General features: G+C 46.3%; 8 protein-coding genes across 8 annotated transcripts; 5 read left to right on the forward strand and 3 right to left on the reverse strand.

Moving 5' to 3' along the window:
- Nucleotides 1-268: 268 nt before the first annotated feature.
- cit1 (citrate (Si)-synthase CIT1) lies at nucleotides 269-1,935 on the forward strand (the record flags this gene model as incomplete). The annotated part of the gene is made up of 5 exons (XM_040794018.1): nucleotides 269-379; nucleotides 445-509; nucleotides 574-658; nucleotides 727-774; nucleotides 829-1,935. The coding sequence occupies 5 exons, from the start codon at nucleotides 269-271 to the stop codon at nucleotides 1,933-1,935; spliced, it is 1,416 nt and encodes a 471-aa protein (XP_040647983.1).
- Nucleotides 1,936-2,730: 795 nt separating this feature from the next.
- PGRI_063050 (putative mitochondrial DNA replication protein (Yhm2)) lies at nucleotides 2,731-3,982 on the forward strand (the record flags this gene model as incomplete). Its single annotated transcript, XM_040794019.1, has 4 exons — nucleotides 2,731-2,847; nucleotides 2,899-2,995; nucleotides 3,139-3,811; nucleotides 3,928-3,982. 4 exons carry the CDS (start codon nucleotides 2,731-2,733, stop codon nucleotides 3,980-3,982), a joined length of 942 nt encoding a protein of 313 aa, XP_040647984.1.
- A 4,407-nt stretch (nucleotides 3,983-8,389) lies between these two features.
- Nucleotides 8,390-9,759, reverse strand: hem13 (coproporphyrinogen oxidase; the record flags this gene model as incomplete). The annotated part of the gene is made up of 2 exons (XM_040794020.1): nucleotides 8,390-9,496; nucleotides 9,550-9,759. The coding sequence occupies 2 exons, from the start codon at nucleotides 9,757-9,759 to the stop codon at nucleotides 8,390-8,392; spliced, it is 1,317 nt and encodes a 438-aa protein (XP_040647985.1).
- A 663-nt stretch (nucleotides 9,760-10,422) lies between these two features.
- Nucleotides 10,423-10,946, forward strand: PGRI_063070 (autophagy-related protein 8; the record flags this gene model as incomplete). The annotated part of the gene is made up of 3 exons (XM_040794021.1): nucleotides 10,423-10,512; nucleotides 10,619-10,851; nucleotides 10,913-10,946. 3 exons carry the CDS (start codon nucleotides 10,423-10,425, stop codon nucleotides 10,944-10,946), a joined length of 357 nt encoding a protein of 118 aa, XP_040647986.1.
- Nucleotides 10,947-11,772: 826 nt separating this feature from the next.
- Nucleotides 11,773-13,017, forward strand: PGRI_063080 (putative mitochondrial GTP/GDP transporter Ggc1; the record flags this gene model as incomplete). Its single annotated transcript, XM_040794022.1, has 7 exons — nucleotides 11,773-11,854; nucleotides 11,901-11,938; nucleotides 11,993-12,034; nucleotides 12,091-12,204; nucleotides 12,265-12,398; nucleotides 12,450-12,627; nucleotides 12,682-13,017. The coding sequence occupies 7 exons, from the start codon at nucleotides 11,773-11,775 to the stop codon at nucleotides 13,015-13,017; spliced, it is 924 nt and encodes a 307-aa protein (XP_040647987.1).
- Nucleotides 13,018-13,382: 365 nt separating this feature from the next.
- Nucleotides 13,383-16,028, reverse strand: PGRI_063090 (putative microtubule binding protein HOOK3; the record flags this gene model as incomplete). The annotated part of the gene is made up of 7 exons (XM_040794023.1): nucleotides 13,383-13,565; nucleotides 13,644-13,739; nucleotides 13,802-14,184; nucleotides 14,248-14,360; nucleotides 14,416-14,492; nucleotides 14,546-14,603; nucleotides 14,653-16,028. The coding sequence occupies 7 exons, from the start codon at nucleotides 16,026-16,028 to the stop codon at nucleotides 13,383-13,385; spliced, it is 2,286 nt and encodes a 761-aa protein (XP_040647988.1).
- Nucleotides 16,029-16,486: 458 nt separating this feature from the next.
- PGRI_063100 (uncharacterized protein) lies at nucleotides 16,487-16,929 on the reverse strand (the record flags this gene model as incomplete). Its single annotated transcript, XM_040794024.1, has 3 exons — nucleotides 16,487-16,671; nucleotides 16,721-16,745; nucleotides 16,795-16,929. The coding sequence occupies 3 exons, from the start codon at nucleotides 16,927-16,929 to the stop codon at nucleotides 16,487-16,489; spliced, it is 345 nt and encodes a 114-aa protein (XP_040647989.1).
- A 717-nt stretch (nucleotides 16,930-17,646) lies between these two features.
- On the forward strand, nucleotides 17,647-19,716 carry PGRI_063110 (putative mRNA cleavage factor complex component Pcf11; the record flags this gene model as incomplete). Its single annotated transcript, XM_040794025.1, has 5 exons — nucleotides 17,647-17,811; nucleotides 17,866-18,282; nucleotides 18,329-19,219; nucleotides 19,269-19,619; nucleotides 19,669-19,716. The coding sequence occupies 5 exons, from the start codon at nucleotides 17,647-17,649 to the stop codon at nucleotides 19,714-19,716; spliced, it is 1,872 nt and encodes a 623-aa protein (XP_040647990.1).
- Between the last annotated feature and the right edge of the window lie 135 nt (nucleotides 19,717-19,851).

Consider the following 19,851-nt stretch of genomic DNA (forward strand, 5'->3'; position numbering starts at 1 on the left):
CGAGCCTGTCTTCCGTTGGGGAAAAACCATTGGAAAATTACACAGAGCTATGGCTGACTGAGCTTCCACGGGGTCCCGAAAGCCCCAGTTACCGTACCAACGGTACCGGCTGTAATACGGCCAAATGGGAAAAAACCGAGAAAATTCCAGGCGCAAAAGAGCTTCTCCCCGAATTCTTTCCTTTCTTTCTTCTTCTCCCCCAGGCTTTGTGACCACTTCTCCATTTCCTCCATATTTCCCCCATACCATATATCCTGTCTGATTCGACATGGCTTCTTCCCTCAGAATCGGTTCTACCGCTCTCCGGTCTTCCATTGCGAAGCCGGTGCAGTCCGCTGCCTTCAATGGCGTGCGCTGCTACTCTTCCGCTAAGGTTAAGGTATGATGCTTACTCGAATTTGACCTAAGTTTCAATGGAATGCTAACCTAGGTTTAATTGTCTAGTCCCTCAAGGACACCTTCGCCGACAACCTGCCCGCCGAGATCGAGAAGGTTAAGAAGCTCCGCAAGTATGTGACGCGCTCCTTCATTCGAAATTGAACAACAGCTGATCATAGTGTTCTATTGTCTCAGGGAGCACGGTAGCAAGGTCATTGGTGAGGTTACCCTCGACCAGGCCTACGGTGGTGCCCGTGGCATCAAGTCCCTCGTTTGGGAGGTAAGTCGAGAGCAATCCCACCCCCTAAGAAATGACCCTAAACTTATTTTTTTTTTTTTCTTTTACAGGGCTCCGTCCTCGACTCTGAGGAGGGTATCCGTTTCCGTGGCTACACTGTAGGTATTCATCGACTCAGATATCGCTTTCTGCTTGCTCATTGTTATTTCTAGATCCCCGAGTGCCAGAAGCTCCTGCCCAAGGCTCCCGGTGGTGAGGAGCCCTTGCCCGAGGGTCTCTTCTGGCTTCTATTGACCGGCGAGATCCCCTCCGAGCAGCAGGTCCGTAACCTCTCTGCCGAGTGGGCTGCCCGCTCCGATGTTCCCAAGTTTGTTGAGGAGCTCATCGATCGTTGCCCCAACACTCTCCACCCTATGGCTCAGTTCTCTCTGGCCGTGACTGCTCTCGAGCACGAGTCTGCCTTCGCTAAGGCCTACGCCAAGGGTGTCAACAAGAAGGAGTACTGGACCTACACCTTCGAGGACTCCATGGACCTCATCGCCAAGCTTCCCACCATTGCTTCCCGTATCTACCGCAACGTCTTCAAAGATGGCAAGGTCGCCCCTGTCCAGAAGGACAAGGATTACTCCTTCAACTTGGCCAACCAGCTTGGTTTCGGCGGCAACAAGGACTTCGTTGAGCTGATGCGTCTGTACCTGACCATCCACTCCGACCACGAGGGTGGTAACGTCAGCGCCCACACCACCCACTTGGTTGGTAGTGCTCTGAGCTCCCCCATGCTCTCTCTGTCCGCTGGTCTCCAGGGTCTTGCCGGTCCCCTTCACGGTCTCGCTAACCAGGAGGTTCTGAACTGGATCACCAAGATGAAGGAGTCCGTCGGCAGCGACATCAGTGATCAGTCCATCAAGGACTACCTCTGGGCCACCCTTAACAGCGGCCAGGTCGTTCCCGGTTACGGTCACGCCGTTCTGCGCAAGACTGACCCCCGTTACGTCTCCCAGCGCGAGTTTGCTCTCCGCAAGCTTCCCGATGACCCTCTGTTCAAGCTGGTCAGCCAGGTCTACAAGATCGCCCCTGGCGTTCTGACCGAGCACGGCAAGACTAAGAACCCCTACCCCAACGTCGATGCCCACTCTGGAGTCCTCCTTCAGTACTACGGCTTGACTGAGGCTAACTACTACACCGTCCTGTTCGGTGTGTCCCGTGCCATTGGTGTCCTGCCCCAGCTTATCATTGACCGTGCTCTTGGCATGCCCATTGAGCGCCCCAAGTCTTTCAGCACTGAGGCTTACGCCAAGTTGGTTGGTGCTAAGCTTTAAGCGCATGAATTTTCCCTTTTCTTTTAATTATTACTTTTGGGGCCCGTTTAAAACCTGCGTTAGACATTTGTATTATCTCCTTTTGTTTGACCGAAAGAGTTGGTTATTTTCATGTATGATAGGGACTCGGTTCGAGCGGGCCTTGTAACAGAACTTCCATGTCAAATCAATTTATCTCCTATATATAAATCGGTGATATATTCCGTCATTGTATTCTACGAAAAAAAAAAGAAAAGAAAAAAAGAAAAAAAGAAAAAAAACCTCTCGGGAAGTTTAAAGATACGGGAGTATCGACGGTCTCACGTCTACCTGTGTTGAATCGATCACATGCGGGATATTGTTGGGAACAACTCAACGATTGTCCCCCACATGTCAAATATAGATATACATTGTACAATAGAATATATATATATATATATGGTATATTATAAAATTGTATAAATATTATAGATATTATAGGAAAAAAAAGAAATACTATAAAGAAAATAAATATATATATTATTATACCGAATTGTTTAGGTGGATTCCTTTCCTGGTATGGGAGGTACCGAGTACCCAATGGTATGAGTGGAAACTCTTGGAGATCGGTCGTACCAGGTACTAGTTGTCCTCCAGCTTACTCAAAGCTTTGATTTCCCCGACCCTATAAGACAATCTTTCCTCCCTCATTTCTCTTCCATTCTACATAACTTCTTATCCATCCTCTTTCGACTTTTGTCTTCCCTCTTCTTTCAACGCACGAAGCCCCCTATATCCCTTGGTCAGGGCCCCTTTCAGCGCATCCATCATCCCAGAATGTCTACAACTACTTCCAAGGCCTCGGCCCCTACGCTCGAGAAGAAGCCTGTCAAGTTCAGCAACTTGTTGCTGGGTGCAGGATTGAACTTGTTTGAGGTTACATCATTGGGACAGGTATGGCATACTTCAATGATTATCTAGTATTCAAACTAACTCATCCCTAAGCCGCTGGAGGTGATCAAGACAACCATGGCCGCAAACCGGGGCGATAGCTTCGCGGGTGCTATGGGTCGGATTTGGGGCCGTGGCGGAATCTTCGGTTGTAAGTGTCCATTCAATACCCGCTTTTCAAATCTATTCAATACCCGCTTCCAATTTTCCCCGACCTATTCAGCTAGCGTCTGGGGGCGGAGTGGAACCCCCACAAGATATGAACTTGAACTAATTGCGACATCGGATATTTAGACTACCAGGGACTCATTCCGTGGGCCTGGATTGAGGCATCCACCAAGGGTGCGGTTCTCCTCTTCGTCGCCTCCGAGGCCGAATATTATGCCCGCTCCTTCGGTGCCAATGACTTCGTCTCCGGTATCAGCGGTGGTATGGCTGGTGGTGTTGCTCAGGCCTACGCTACTATGGGTTTCTGTACCTGTATGAAGACGGTCGAGATCACGAAGCACAAGTTGGCCGCCACCGGTGTCAAGCCGCCCGGCACCTTTGCGACCTTCATGGATATCTACCGCAAGGAGGGTATCCGTGGTATCAACCGTGGTGTCAACGCTGTCGCCATTCGCCAGACTACCAACTGGGGTTCCCGCTTCGGTCTGTCACGTCTCGCTGAGTCGGTTATCCGCAAGGTTGCCAACAAGGATGACGGTGCCAAGCTGTCCGCCGGAGAAAAGATCTTGGCTTCAAGTCTCGGTGGTGGTCTGTCCGCATGGAACCAGCCGATCGAGGTTATCCGCGTCGAGATGCAGAGCAAGACCCCTGACCCTAACCGCCCCAAAAACTTGACTGTTGGCAAGACTTTCAAGTACATCTACGACAGCAACGGCATCCGTGGCCTCTACCGTGGTGTGGCCCCCCGCGTTGGTCTGGGCATCTGGCAGACCGTCTGTATGGTTGCTCTTGGTGACATGTAAGTGTTCCACTTCCCCATTCTCCAGATTTTCCCCCCGTTATTCGTCATTGTGCTCCACATTTCCCTTTCCATGTGAAACCTCGGGCTAATCAGATCTCCTTTCTACCGAACAGGGCCAAAGAAGCAGTCGAAAAACTGACCGGCGACAGTGTCACCGCGAAGCACTAGAGAAGGTTTGAGATACCCTTCTGCCGTGCAGTGGTCTTCGGAATAGAAGTTTTGTTTTTAGTCTAGATGCATTTGCTCATATAACTTCATAATTAGTCTGGTCCTATGGACAGGCCCGATACCCATTGAATACATTTTGCGGCTTTCAGCTTTTTTACGTTCTTTGAAATGTAGCCCTCATAATTTACCAATTGAATGGAACCATAATTCCGATTTACATGTCTGACATATCTTCTAAACAATTTAATTCTCCGAACACTTGAATCCCGACAGCCCGAACCCCAGACCCCCAAAATAATCATCCGATGTTCGGTGCGCAAATCGGCCATTTTGACCCTTCAGCCCGGTCAATTAATAACCGCAATAAACAGAAAGGATTCAATGGCTATCGCTTAGATTGTTTGCAGGGTTTGCGCCGGTTTATCAATGCCACTTTTACATGGCACTTACGGTATGTAGCATCTACTCCGTGCAGCGGGTCAATGGGCTTTCACGACCTCGGCTGCAAATTAGAACATGAAATCCCGTTCTGATAGATTAGGGAATTTATCATCTGGTCGGGATAATCACGGGCTGACATTTCACATGCTTTTTCTAGTCTTACATGTCAAGGACTATCCACCGTGCTGAGTTAGGAGTTAGCTACTGGTTTTTATTCATCTAGCCATATTCTCATTGATCTTTCATCGTATTGGTAAGATGGCCGAGTTGGTCTAAGGCGCCAGGTTAAGGTATACCTTAACTCCACAACTAGCAATAGTTTCCTGGTCTCGCAAGAGGCGTGGGTTCGAATCCCACTCTTATCATAACTTTTTTTGTTTTATCACGTTTCACTTCGATATAAGGCTTTTATTAGCTTATATGGGCTATGTTTTTGCTTCGATGTGTAGAAGTTGAACTTTTTTGAGGTTGACAAGTTTATACTGGGTTTTTTTTAACATTAGACGTTTGTCTTCGAAACCGATCAAGATCTTACTATGTAGGGGTTTCCTAGTATATTAAAGGCCTGTGTATACGTTTTAAGCTTCTACTGCCTACATGTGACAACAAGAAGGCCGAGAAGATATCTAGAAAGACAGATAAAAGTGATATCTGAGAGGACTAGAGACTGCTAGAAAGACCATTCGAAGCTTCACATATGCAACTGACTAGTTATTCTTGGTAGATCCTGTAACTCATCTGAACGAGATCACTCGTAACGAAATACTAACACGGCAACACATATCAGGCCTTTTATTTTACCTGGCTTATACTATAGATTTGGTAGATGAATATGAAGTATAAAGTTCCTGTTTAGTTGCCTACGGCTCTGTCCGTTTCCATTATCCTATCCATTTCCAGGGAATTTAATGATCAACTACGAAGCGACTCCTGTCGGTGTTGCACTATTATGTTGGTTTTTTACCCTCTTCCGCATCAGCTATCCCAAGACCTTGTTGTGGATCAATATTTGTTTCTCCGTCACAGATCAGATATTATTGCGCATTCCGGGCCATTCTATAGGCCATGGTCTATACCTTGATGGTGATCCTTCTTGTCTTTCTATGTATAGCACCAAGGGGGGGAATTATCTATATATTTTTCTCATTTAAGGAAGTATCTGAGGACATCTAAAGGACCAAGAGGGCCTAACAAGGCTAGATGAGCAGCCAATCCTAATTCTAAGTCTCATATATTCTTCGAATGTTATACCATGAGCTAGTCAGTCGGTTGTGGTATGAAAAACCAGTTCATTTATGGACTATAATACTAGGTTCAGATTGCCATATATACAACGATCTCGGGTAGAAAATTACACATTGCTCCAACATCCACAGATATATAGTCAAAGCCGTTTCTATTACTTACATCCGTACACCAATCTCTAAACTACATGTCTCTCAGCTGGGTTTCTTTCTTTCCTTGTACGTATGGGTCACTCCAGCACATGAGTCGATCAAATATACTAGGACTTGAAGATTCGAAATCAGTATTCAAGTTGCCGTTGGCTATCCCAACTAAAATATAAGTTAATTCTTTATCTATACTAGCCAGCCATAAATTGTTAGGTTAAAGCGAGGCACTGACCTTTATACTGGACGCACAAAAATGAAGAAATTTTTTCCCGAACCCACCACACCTCGCCTCTTGACTGCAAAACTTCAACTACACCAAAAGAGCAAGTGATATGAACAAAAAGCAAAACAATATGATAAGAGTGGGATTTGAACCCACGCCTCTTGCGAGACCAGGAAACTATTGCTAGTTGTGGAGTTAAGGTATACCTTAACCTGGCGCCTTAGACCAACTCGGCCATCTTACCAATGGATGAAAGATCGCCGAGAGTATGACTACATGAATGGAAACGCATGGGAGTCCGCTACATCGCCATAGGCATCTGTCTAGGTAGACCTATACATACTATGATCACGGCACAAAGTAATGGATAAAATACTCACGACCTCTCCATATTATTTCCCAAATAGGCGAAGTTAGGGCACGAGAAATAGTACCCGTAGCAAACACTTAGATAATGCGCAATGGTTTCCAAAAAAAAAAAAAAAAAACATGTTGCATAATTGAAAACAATGAAAGAAGAGCCTATAACTATACCTGTTTAAAGAAGAAAAGACCAAAATAATTCACTACGTTCTTCTGAACTTGCCTTGGCACCATACTACATCGGGATATGCAGGCATCATTTTCCCCTTAATACAATCGCATTATTATTGGCCTCGGGTGTTGATGAGTTTGGAGCCATTGTGAGTAAGATAATTTACTGGAGCCGCAAGCCTGGAAAACTGCTAAAGAGGTTGAACCAGATAGATTTCAAATAAATGATTGGGTTAGAAGGTGAATGAGCTTTCGATCGCACTATGTCACCATATTAATAGATCTTGGAAAGATCATAGACGGTTAGGGCATGGACTCAATCCATAGGACGACGGTGGGGTATCCTTTATATATTAACTTATTTCCGCGCTACTTGTACCGGTGTGGTACTAGCAATCGAGTAACCGATGCCGATGAGATGAGATGACTCACCAAGTCCTAGAGAGATATATATGCCTATATTGTAATATAATACTCCGTACGTGAGACCTGACTTTATCTGGGGCTGGACTTGTTCCATGAATGATCCGCATCTCATCACCTGCCTTGCGATATAGTATACTATCATCTTGAACTCCTTGGTACGCAGTTATAGATCAATACAGAGCCCGTTATCACTATGTGCGAGTCCCCTCTGACGATCTTGAAGTCATCTGTTAATGAGATCCTACTTCTCTACCTACAGTGATACCATTATGAGCTTACTAGGATATACCTTCCTTTTTAGTTCGTCACGTATGTATGCGAAAGGATAACACCCCGGGGCATTTGTTCGAAAATTTAAATATCAAGGTCACTCATACAATGCCCGTACTAATCACTGCCTTGGTCTTATAGGACTTAATATTGACGTTCATCCATATCTACCCACTGCGCTGTATTTCAGTTGGGCTGGAACTAGGATTGCTTTCCTTGTTTTGCTTGTGAGCCTATTAGCCTGCTAGGTCGTGTGTTACTGTCCAAAGAAAATTTCTATTCTTTCTTCTAGTTCTTAGATATTGCAACAAAGCCCCCAATCGGCTGGTAGTGTCGAACTTCGTCTTCAAATGGAAGATACTATAACCTATAAGGTTATATAGCTAGAATCAACCTGATAGATTGACCAATTCTCTTGGGTACCTAGGATATGAACTTTATATAATTGACTATCAATAAGGGCCACAACAACCTGACTGTTAGAAATGTCCATAGTTAGGCAAATTTTTATCCTAGGAATCCTTAAATCACACCTAAGTGGCACTTCAAGTGATTATTATCACAAGAATAATTGGCCTTGTGATGTCTGTCTAGTAGTTTTCTCAGATATCATTCTATGTAGATGTGCTACTATGTAGTTATGAGTTGACGGTTGAGTATAAGCAAACAACCTTTCTATATATAATCTTACACTTCATGAACAATTTCTTCCTTTAAAAAAAGGAATACAAGTAAAAGGCCTTATATTGAAGTGGAATGTGTAAAAACAAAAAGTTATGATAAGAGTGGGATTCGAACCCACGCCTCTTGCGAGACCAGGAAACTATTGCTAGTTGTGGAGTTAAGGTATACCTTAACCTGGCGCCTTAGACCAACTCGGCCATCTTACCAATACGATGAAAGATCAATGAGAATATGGCTACATGAACGGGAACAGTGCTATGGATAATTCATAGTCTAGGTCTACAGAGTAGCATGCCACTATGTTGTACATAAAAACTATAGAGATATCTAGCTCAATAATTATTCACATTTTGTCTAAATGTTTTTTTTTTGTTAGGTAATATACATATATAAATCAAGAAAACACCCTACATATACCAAACAATGGCATATGAATCATGCCCACTGTCGGGGGTGTCGCAGCACATCCATAAGCTCTTTCTCCTTGGTCTTATCTTCGGCCAGGTCATCTTCATCTACAAGCATGTTATCTGTCCTTGTGCCAGAGACAGGGTCCATGTAAGCCCAGCTAGCAGTACGTGGGAGACTCATCAAGATACTTTCAATGCGAGCATTGGGTGTGCGCAAGCCAAAGCTAGTTCCGCGGTCATAGACAAGGTTGAACTCCACATAGCGGCCCCGACGAAGCTGCTGCCACTCCTTTTGTTCTGGGGTATACAACATGTCTTTGCGTCGTTCAATGATTGGCACATAGGAAGGAAGGAAAGATGCTAGACCGTCCGAAACGAAAGAGAAGAGTGTCTCCTGCGGATTGGAGGAGGAGCCGGCGGAAGTTTGAAGGAAGTTGGCGTCAAGGTCATCGAAGAAGATACCTCCAACACCACGGCATTCGCCACGATGAGGGATGTAGAAGTACTTGTCGCACCAGGACTTGAACTTGGGGTAATATGTAGCATCGTGGCGGTCGCACGTATCCTTAATGGTCTTGTGGAAGTGCTGAGCATCCTCTGGGAAGAGGTAGGTTGGGGTCAGATCTGTGCCGCCGCCGAACCACCAGTTCTTGTCCCCATTGATAGGGTCCTTGGGATCCGACGTTTCGAAGTATCGGTAGTTGAGATGCACCGTTGGAGCCATGGGATTGTGTGGGTGCAAGACCAACGATAGACCGGCGGCAAAAAAGTCCAGCGAGTCTACATCTGAGCCAACAAAGGACTTGTGATCGGCACGCATCTTCTCAATCGCTGCCTTAGGTAGTTTGCCATACACCACGGAGACATTGACACCAGCCTTCTCGAAGACATTTCCGTCCTGCAGCACACAGGAAATGCCGCCACCGCCATTGGGGCGCGACCAGGTATCGGTCTTGAATTGTTGCCCATCAATCCTGCCTAATTCCTCAATAATCTTCTGCTGGTGTTGCTTGATGAGTCTCTCCATCCGTAAGCGCATTGGCGAGGACTCGTTGATTTTCGATGACTGCTTCAGCGCATCATCCACTTCAACAATGGATGGAGCGTCGAGCTCGGTGACTTCTTCTGTCATCTGGAAGAAATGAGTAAGTAGATATCCTAGGGGCTTGAAGTGCCATGCCATACCATTGAGTATAGAATTGCACCGATGAAAGGTACGCCAAAGGCGAGGCGCAAGTATGGTCTCCAGACAGTGAATGGCTTTGGTTGACGCGAATTTTGCTCAGTCGAGTATGCGCGGAACGAGGGTCCAACATGACGGCTAGCAACGCGAGTAGTTCGAGCAGATAACTGCCCAAACGACCTTCGCAGAGGCGCGTATGATCGGGTGGCCATTTTTGGAATAGGATTGGCTGCGCGAATGCCTGCCAGCACAAGGTATCAAAAGGTTAATGGTTGAAAAGGAGAGTAGATCAAACTTGTACAGAGAATGATTTGAGGAAGAAGTTGAATTGAGTCAACAATTTAGCAAAACACCACGCAACCTCGGTCTCAATCGTACGACTTTCTTAGAGCGGAGTTTGATCTGTTTGATTAGATGAGATAAGCACGATAAGCGGTTGAAATAGGCACCAGGACAATACATGTAAGCCACCGGTATTGGTAAGATTGTTTTTATTTTTGATATTAGAATGTCTACTATGTAGTATATATATCTTTATATTGATAGTATGCTTGTAGATAATATACTATGTATGTCTTTTGCTATCCACGTGAACCTCTTTTAAGATATCTGATTTCTGCCGCGTGACCATTGACTCACCGCCAATGGATCCCGTGATGGTATTACCGTAACGTCAGCGGGGGAGGTCGCCTTGTCATCCTCTATCACCCCTCTCCATCTTTCTCTTTCTACTTTCTGCAAGATACTTCACATCCAGAGCTTCCCATCAAGAAGATACTACTGCTACTGCTACCACTTTTATACTAGAGCTTTCTAGTGTTTTGATCTTACTCTCCACCCGACCCGCTCTCACTTATCGACCCTTATCAGTCACGATGCGATCCAAGTTCAAGGACGAGCACCCCTTCGAGAAGCGAAAGGCTGAGGCTGAGCGCATCCGTCAAAAATATGCTGACCGCATTCCTGTGAGTATCTTTGATTCGAGGGGGATTTTCCCCGAAGGTGGTTGTTGCAACCAACCTCTCAGACCTTCACCGCTTGTTTGGTAGCTAACGGACTTTCAACCTACAGGTCATTTGCGAGAAGGTTGAGAAGTCGGATATTGCCACCATCGACAAGAAGAAGTACCTAGTGCCGGCCGACCTCACCGTGGGACAGTTCGTCTATGTGATCCGCAAGCGCATAAAGCTCTCCCCCGAGAAGGCTATCTTCATCTTTGTTGATGAGGTCCTCCCTCCAACTGCTGCGCTTATGAGTAGCATCTACGAAGAACACAAGGATGAAGACGGCTTCTTGTACATCACGTATGTTTTTTTTTCCCTTTTCTTTTGTTAATAAATGAAATCATACTGACATAACGGTTAGATACTCGGGCGAGAACACTTTCGGTGACCTGTAGAGGTTGTTTAGTCTCTCTCATTTGCTTTGCTGTTCGGCCACTCTAACCTGCACGAGTGAGTCAATGATGGATGAACGGGCAGGCGAGAAGGCTTCTGCGACCTTGGGATTCTGGGTTTAGGTCACTGGCGTTTGATTCGGGTGTTCTGCGCATTTTCTAACTTTGCTTGGCAACTATGCTCTTTTGCTGCAATTACAATCATTATGAGCTTTCTCTGGGTAATATTCTGGGATTCTTTTGACAAATCTTTGTTCCTAGCAATGGAACACCTGGAAACAAACCACAGATCAGGCTAGATAAAGTGCTTACACTTGAGAGTAATATGATTTTCTTTAGCCTAAGTAATGGGTAGATATAGTAAATCACGTATACATCCCGAGGTCTACTATATCCTCCGTACCACGGAATTCTTCAAAATAACCCTAAATCCTCCATATAAAAGACAACACTGTAGTTTGGTATCACTTCTATATTTTGCAATCCGGATTTGTATTCCAGAATCTCCATTTCTGTCATTTTCATTCATCTGAATGTCGTCCCTGTATCGTGAAGAAACACTTATTTCTATATAACGGGAATTTACGGGGGAGAAATGAATTAAATACAGAGTCATATTCTATAAATGAAGAGATATAATAATTTACTTCTAGAAATCTAATATATAGACAATATACTGAACTTGGCCCTCCGATGGCGGTTCCAAAAGGGGACTAGTGCCAAATCCCGCGATAAAATTTAACTCCGAGATGTTCCTGACTTGAACCATTCGGCGTTGTCATTCTCTAGCTTTGTCTTTTTTTTTTTGGGATTTTCTTTAGAAACAAATATGTCTCCCGCTATTGCCAGTGCTGGCACTGCTTCCACAGATGTCAAGAAGGAGTCTGCCACTGCTCGTCTCCTTGGTTCCGGTAAGTCAAACGCTCCAAGACACAAACTCGTTATTGACTCTTCTAGGCTCTGCCGGTATTGCTGAGTTGTTGATCTTCCACCCCGTACGATCGTCTTCGAATTGAGAATCATTCCGATCAAAACATTGACATCCATAGGTTGACACTACCGCCAAGCGATTGATGAGCAACCAGACCCGGGTGAGATTTGGGATTATTTACAAAAGGTGTTTTATTGCTGACTGGATTCTTGACAGATCGCCAACGCTGCCGCTTTCAAGCAGGTTGTCTTCAGAGAGCACGTCAATGCCACCATTGGTCGCAAGTTCACCTCTCTGTTCCCCGGTCTGGGATACGCTGCCGGTTACAAGGTTCGTGGTTCCTATTGAAGAACAAGAGAACAACCGGCTCATACCATTTCAAATATATAGGTTCTCCAGCGCATCTACAAGTACGGTGGTCAGCCTTTCGCCCGTGATTACCTCGCTAAGCACCACGGTGCCGACTTCGATAAAGCATTTGGCAAGGGTACCGGAAAGGCTATTATGCACGCCACTGCTGGAAGGTAAGAACAATCAGTTGGGAATGAGAATTCATCTGACTTGAAATCATTTAGTTTGATCGGCATTGGAGAGATCATTTTGCTCCCTCTGGATGTTCTTAAGATTAAGCGTCAGACTAACCCCGATGCCTTCCGTGGCCGTGGCCTTTTCAAGATTGTTGCCGATGAGGGTATGGGTCTGTACCGTGGTGCTGGCTGGACTGCCGCCCGTAACGCTCCTGGATCCTTCGCTGTATGCTTTCTCCGGTCTGTTCTCATTGAATCACTACTAACCTTCATGTTCCAGCTCTTCGGTGGATCTGCTTTCGCCAAGGAAAAGATTTACAAGTTGACCGATTACAACACCGCCACCTGGGGCCAGAACTTCGTCGCTTCAGTCTGCGGTGCTAGCGCATCCCTGATCGTGTCCGCTCCTCTCGATGTCATCAAGACCCGTATCCAGAACCGCAACTTCGAGAACCCCGAGTCTGGCTTCAAGATCGTCTCCAACATGCTTAAGAACGAGGGCCCTACTAGCTTCTTCAAGGGTCTGACTCCCAAGCTGTTGATGACAGGTCCCAAGCTCGTCTTCAGCTTCTGGCTGGCACAGACTTTGATTCCCGCTTTCGGTCAGGTTGTATAGAGATCATGTTTTATAATTGTTGCATCCCCCCTTTTATTTCTCCTTTCTCGGGCTAGGTTACCTAGACTTTTGTATTTTTCATAGACATGTTTTATTTCCTGAGGGGATCCACTTAGGTAGCTTACATTTTCGGAATGCGACGAACTCACTCTCTACTTTACCATCTGATCAACTCAGAACTCTCCAGTTCTTTAAATGACAAGTTCTATTTGAATGACGTATATTCTATTGTCATAGAAATAACCACAAGAATAAGACGGGATGTTGGGAATATCAACATCCAAAACAATAAACGAAAAAACAAAAACAAAAACAGAACGCATATGTAAAGCAAATAGCACACACTTCATTCATAAGGCATTCTACTAACCAGCAACGGCGCTTCTTTGCTTTGCTAGCCAGCCCTTAGAATCTCCCGTACTGGCTCCATGTCGATATCGTGACACCGTCATATTGTTGTTCTGCCATCGGCTCTGAAGGTGATACCAAGCCGAGCCCACAAGGTTGAGTTCTCGGGCCTGGCTGTCGATAATAGTCTGAAGTTCAAGCTAAAGATTTCGTCAGCATACTGTAAAACCAAACGTGATCAAGGGATGAAGCATAAAACAGCTCCATCTTTGACTTACCTCTCGCTCTTTGGAAATGCCGTCGTCCAGGTTTTCTTCGTAGTTTTTCATACGCTCACGAAGTGATTTGACCAGCTCATTTTGTTGCTGGATGTACTACAGATCAAAGGTAGAGTTAGCAAATAAGTCCCAGCGAGGATCATTTGTGAAAAACCGACCTCCGCACGCTGAGCGAGTCGTTCGACATTCTTCTCCAGAACTCCCGCACACTGCTTCAAGAGCTCGAAGCTCGATTTTTGGGGCACTTCGCCACCCTCGGTATTGTGAGTTTCAAACTCGCCTAGGAGCATCTGCATCTCGTTCATCACTTCCTGATCTTCGGAGCTGATCTCGCTTTGCTTGTTATCAAGCATCTTGCGCAGTTCCTCTCGTTCCGCACAGACTTCGCGCACCAGCGTCTGGCTAGCATCAACTTCTGCCTCTAGATGATGGATGTTCTGCGTGAGGCTTTCCCAGTTATCCCGGACTTTTGTTAATTCAGCCGAGTTATGCGCCTCGAGCCCTTGGAGCATCTCGACCTGCTCCATATTGACAAGACCAACTTCAAAGGTTTATAAGTCAGAGATGTTTCTCAGACAGGTAGGACCGGAGTGATCTGACTTACGTTCAGCCTGTGTATCAGAAAGGTCCCTTTTGGTTGTTTCCAAGGTGTCCTGAACCTCTGCAATCTTTTTGAGAGCTCCGGTATAGTTCTCATATAGTTTCCAATAATCGTCACTACGAAGCATGTCAGATCTATTGTTCATTGAAGCGAAAAGTTGGGCGGTCAAACCTTTGGGTGGAACCAGAGCGTGCCAGGTGCACAGATGCAGCAAAGTTTTCGGAGAAGCCTCCAGTGTGGGAGGCCGGCTAGTGGTTGTTAGTATCAAGAAAATATCGTAGAGAATATGTGGTCCACATACAGCTGAAGGTGCTTTGATCGATTCCATCTCCCGCTTCAAGTCATCATTCTCAGATTTACTGTCAATGGTTAGCATTCAATAAGACCGCGGAAGCAGATTATACATACAGTTGAGACTCTTTGACACCCAGGGCCTCAAAGTCCTTGTGTAAAGTCCCTTGCATCTTCGGCGTCTCAGAGCCAGGCGACGCGCTACCTGGCAAGCCGTCCATTTCTCCGAGGCGTTCACGTAGTTCGCTGATCAAAGCATCATCTCTCTCGTGCTGTTCGTTCGCACTTTCCAGTCGTTCTGTCAGCGCGTGATTATTGAACTCGAGTTGTTTCTTTAGGTTCTGGATCTCATTGCATTCCTGTTCGACTTGTGGTAGAAGCTTGCGGTATTCTTCCAGTTCCACATCGCGCTCCGAAGACCATCGCTGTTGTGAGTCTGACTCTTTTAGCTGCTGCTGAATGTCTTTGATCTGGTTCTTGAGGGTCTGGTTCTCTTTCTCAAAGTCCTGGCTGGCTTGCAGCTTTTGGCGGTATTTCTCGGCGGCATTTGCCTTGCGCGCGAGCTGGTCCTTCTCGGTACGGAGCTCATCATAGTCATCCTGCAACTTCTGGTAGCGCTGGTTCTTGACCCGCAGGGACTCGACTGTCATCCGAAGGCTGTCGATTTCGTCTTGCGCCGCGGTCAACTTCGCTTCTTGAGAGGCAATCAAATCGTCCTGTTGACGGGTCTTGCTTTCCAATGCCTTTGCATTGAACCCGATATCACCCTTTCCAGACTTCAATGTAACCAGCCGGTCCTCGGTGGAGGCGAGACGGTTTTGCAGGGTGTCATTGTTCTCCTGGAGACGCGCCAGGCGATTGTGTAGGTCCTCCAATGCCTTTTCCAATTCTTTTTTCTCGTGTGTTAGACGGTCATTCTCCGCAAGCACCTTTCCGACGCGTTCTTCGAACTGCAGTTCTAGGTCCACAGGGCGATCGTGCTTGGCCAGATCTTCCCTAAGCTCGTCCGCAGCGTCCATCGGCTCATATTGACCATTATGCGCCTCTTCGATAATATCCTTGAGCCCCTCTTGTGTCGAGGTGCTTAGTTCCTGAAGTGTTTGTACGTATGTTCCGGCGTTGGGGGAGCTGATGGCCGCAATCAGGAGAAGCTTCAGGAGCTTGTTCGTTTCCTTGGTAGAGGATTTTTCGGCGATAGATTCAAGATCGGGTGATGGATCGAGACCGGAGGGTAGGATGTCATCGTTTTGGTGTCGAATGTAGTTTAGCAATAGTTTGTGGATGTGCTTCAGGTTCTGCCACTTGGCCACCCAATGGTCAGAAGAGTTGCGCTCTGGTATTTCCTCAAGGAAATACTGGGGGTCAATATCCTGGAGAATCTCCCACAAGATGATTCCATCGGTCAACTCATCAGTAGTTCGGAGAGTTTTGCCTAAGGAGAAGCTGTTGATCCATTCCAATAGAACCTTGGTCACCGTATGTTCCGACGCCATGGCGATTGACGCGTTTAATCGAATGTCAAAGAAGCATACAATTCCAACATATCCGAGCCAAAGGGATGTGAAATGCTTTGGGGTGGCTCTCAAAGGAGTTTCTAGCGGATCCACGCGTCTTCGGGGCCACAACGGGAATTAACTAGCGGGGGGAAAGGTGATCGGCGTGCCCTGTTCCTTACTACATATATCTATCTCAGGTATACATATAAATCATACAACATACATATATTGTAAGTATGGTTTAGAATAAAGAAAAACCAGTAAACACTAATATGTTTCCCCTAATGCCATACATAGAAACATAAGGGCCCAACGACTCCACATTGTATACACCCAAACGCCGAGGTATTAAAATCACCCAAATATTTCCAAGAGTGTTATCCTGGGTGAGTTTGCCTCTAGACGTTATATGTTCAGAGATTCACAAATCCCAGCAGCTCATTGAAGAGGGCATATTAGACTGCCGCATAGTCTCCATATGCATTCACAACCTTATCTTCTTCGATATTTGGTTTGTATTGGGTATCCTGCGTGGAAAGGGTCTGGAGAGTGCTCACAGGAGCCTCGGCGGCGAAGCCACTGAAGTCATAGTTAGAAAATGGATAGGGACAGAAAATGTTGTAATCGTACTTGATCAAATCTGTGTATGTTAGCAATGAAATGATATCTCTAAGTGATAAGGTACTTACGGTACTCATGCGTGATGATGCCACCCTAAAAGTGTCAGTTTAGATATCATAATATACAAAGAAGCAATGCATACTGAAGCTACTAGGGATGCTTTGGCCTGGTTAACCACCGAGTCAGGTGTTCCCTTGGGGAAAGTAATGACGACGGACTTGAGCGATCCAGCTAGTACCAGTGGTAGAACTAACAAAGCAGCAAATGTAAGCTTCATATTTGAAAATGAGAAGAATAGTAGTAGTAGTAGTAGTAGTAGTGGTAGTAATAAAAGTAGAAGACAACATTGGAAGTCTGAGGGGGTTCTGAGGCACTGGCGTCATATGATCACATGACTCTATCTCTCTGACAATCCCTTTCTCTTTGGCGCCTCACCACTTCACGTCTCTCTCTCTCTCTCTCTCTTTCTTTTTCTTAATTCAATTTCCATTGCTTCACTACTACACAGCGCTGTTTTCTTGCATTTATCCATTGGTCTCTTTTGTTTCTTCATTTTCCATTCTCATCCCTTGGGGTTTTTCGCCGCTTTTTCCTAGCATTTCTTCCCTCGTTCCACACGGCGATTCTTTGGAAGGTAGATAAGGGTGCTGGAAGGTCACGGGGCTGGGTTGGACTGAGAGCATTTGAATCTTTTTGTTTTCTCAATTCTCGCAAAGATAGCTAGCAAGCATTTACAAGTTCCGACTATTTCTCCATCTTTGCGTTGATCCAAGAGAATTTGTTCCTTGGAACGACAAGGATTAAGAAGAAAAGACAGTGATAGTTACAAGGGAAGAGGACAGAAACCAAAGAAGTGAAGAAACAGAAAAACAAACTCGGCACACAAGAGAAACAAAGAAGTGAAAAAACACGTGCTGAACTTCGCCTTGGTATTGATTTCTACTCTCGACATCTCTGATAAAATCCAGATCTCGACTCATCCCACATCGCCATAATGTCCGGCCTCATTTCCGACGAAATTGCCGAGGACTACAAGAGTTCCTTGGAGGATCTAACCACCAATGATGGAATTCAAATTCGCACTCTGACTGTTATCGCCAAAGAGAACACCGAACACGCAATGGCTATCTCCCGGGTCCTGGAGAACCATATTCGAACAGTAGGTGCTCCTGTTTTTCTTTTCGTGTAGTACGGGATACTAATCAATTTGTAGACACCACCCCTACAGAAGCTTCCAGCCCTCTATGTAGCCGATTCCATCGTCAAGAATGTTGGAAGCCCCTACACCCTCTTTCTTGGCCGGAATATGTACCAGACATTCATGAATGTTTATACTCTGGTTGATGGAAATACGCGAAGGAAGTTGGATGAGATGCTCAACACATGGAAGCAACCGGCCCCAGGCTCCCTGGACACTCGCCCAGTCTTCCCTCCCGATATCACCCGCAACATCGAAACTGCTCTCATTAAAGCACGAACTGCGGCTTTGCAACAGCAACAGGCCAGGGCCCAACCAGACATACTCGGCCGTAGTCGTGGAAATGTGACACCGACTGGGTGGACCAACAGCTCTACACCTCAGAACATGCCTCGGCCTCCACAAAACCATCCCACTAATGGTTCTAATTCGGTAAGACTACTTTCATTTGTCCTATTCAAAGCTAACGTGGGTACAGGCACCTCCCCAGACTCATCGACATGATATCGATTTGAGCTACCTCAATCGAGACGTGGATGCCCTGATCGCTTCTGCAAAGATTGACTTTGCTAATAGTCCTTTTAACCCTGTCTCTCAGCAGCGCTTGAAAGCTTTGGTGGATCTTCAGGCCATTCTAAAGAAACAACAGCTCGCCCCAGATCAGTTGAAACTTGTCCGCGATCAGGTCTCAGCGCTTGCTGCCACAAGACCGCCGTCGGTTGCCCCTAATACTGCTACGAATGTATCGGCAGTGCCCGCTCCACAGATCCCCACACCACCGGCGCAACCTGTCTCCCAGCCCCTTCACCAACTATTAAACCATAACACTCTCGCCGAGCTGATCAAAGCTACCGCTTCACGTCAACAGTCTACCCCACCACCTCAAATTCCGGCAGTGCTACCTCAGATGCCCCAATATCCTCACCAAACCGGTCCTTCACAGCCGGCGACGGAGAACCCTCTTATTGCGGCCTTGAGGGCACGTGGACTTCTACCTGGTGGTCCGACACCATCACCTCTTACGCCTTCAACTTCGACGCCAGTTTCCGGGAGATCTAATTTGCCTTTCATTTTGCCCCATGGAATGCAACCTACACCACCCGCTCCATCTCAAACTGCAATTCCCTCCAACGGATCCTCTGGAGTTCCCATGAGCACCGCGTCTATGAAGATTCCTCGATTCGGACTGATTGTCTCTCTTTATGATTCCCGACCGAACCGATGTGGAACTTGCGGCCGTCGCTTCCTGACCACGGACGAAGGCAAGGAAATGAAGGCCCGACACCTGGACTGGCATTTTAAGACCAATCAGCGCATGACCGAGTCTTCCAGGCGAGCTCAGAATCGTAGCTGGTATGTTGACGAAAGGGTATGTTTATCTTTTGTATTTCCTTAAGTTTCATTTCTAATTTCTATAGGACTGGATCAAATCTCGGGAGGCTGGCGACGTGAACGGCGCTGAGGACCCCCAAGCTACTGCTGAAGGAGCTGCGGGTGTGGATGGAAATACCAAGCAAGAGCCGCCCAAACCTTGGATTCGAGCTCCAAACGATGCCACTCTCCGCAACACCCCATGCCCTATTTGCCAGGAGAAGTTTGAATCGACCTGGTCTGAGGATGTCCAGGACTGGATCTGGCAAGACGCGACCAAGGTCGGAAGTCGTGTATATCATGCCAGCTGCTATTCCGAAGTGACTAAAGGCCCTGCACCGACACGCCAGACCCGGACTAGCACGCCTGACTCTGTCTTGGGCAAGCGAAAAGCTGAAGTGAGTTTCTTTGAGAGTTTTCAATGTTCAGAGAGCTAACTATACATAGGGAACTGAATCTCCAAGCCAGAAGACTCGCATCAAGACCGAGATCTGATTTGTACCAACGCGATTATTGCATTGCATAGGGAATATTTTGCTGGCGTTTAATTAGCGAATTTGAATCCTTTCAACATATAAAATTGTAATTCACGTAAGCCCCCCAGGATCGTAGACCTGCCCCGCTCGGCAA

Source organism: Penicillium griseofulvum, assembly GCF_001561935.1.
Source record: "Penicillium griseofulvum strain PG3 chromosome Unknown contig_96, whole genome shotgun sequence".
NCBI classification, from domain to species: domain Eukaryota; kingdom Fungi; phylum Ascomycota; class Eurotiomycetes; order Eurotiales; family Aspergillaceae; genus Penicillium; species Penicillium griseofulvum.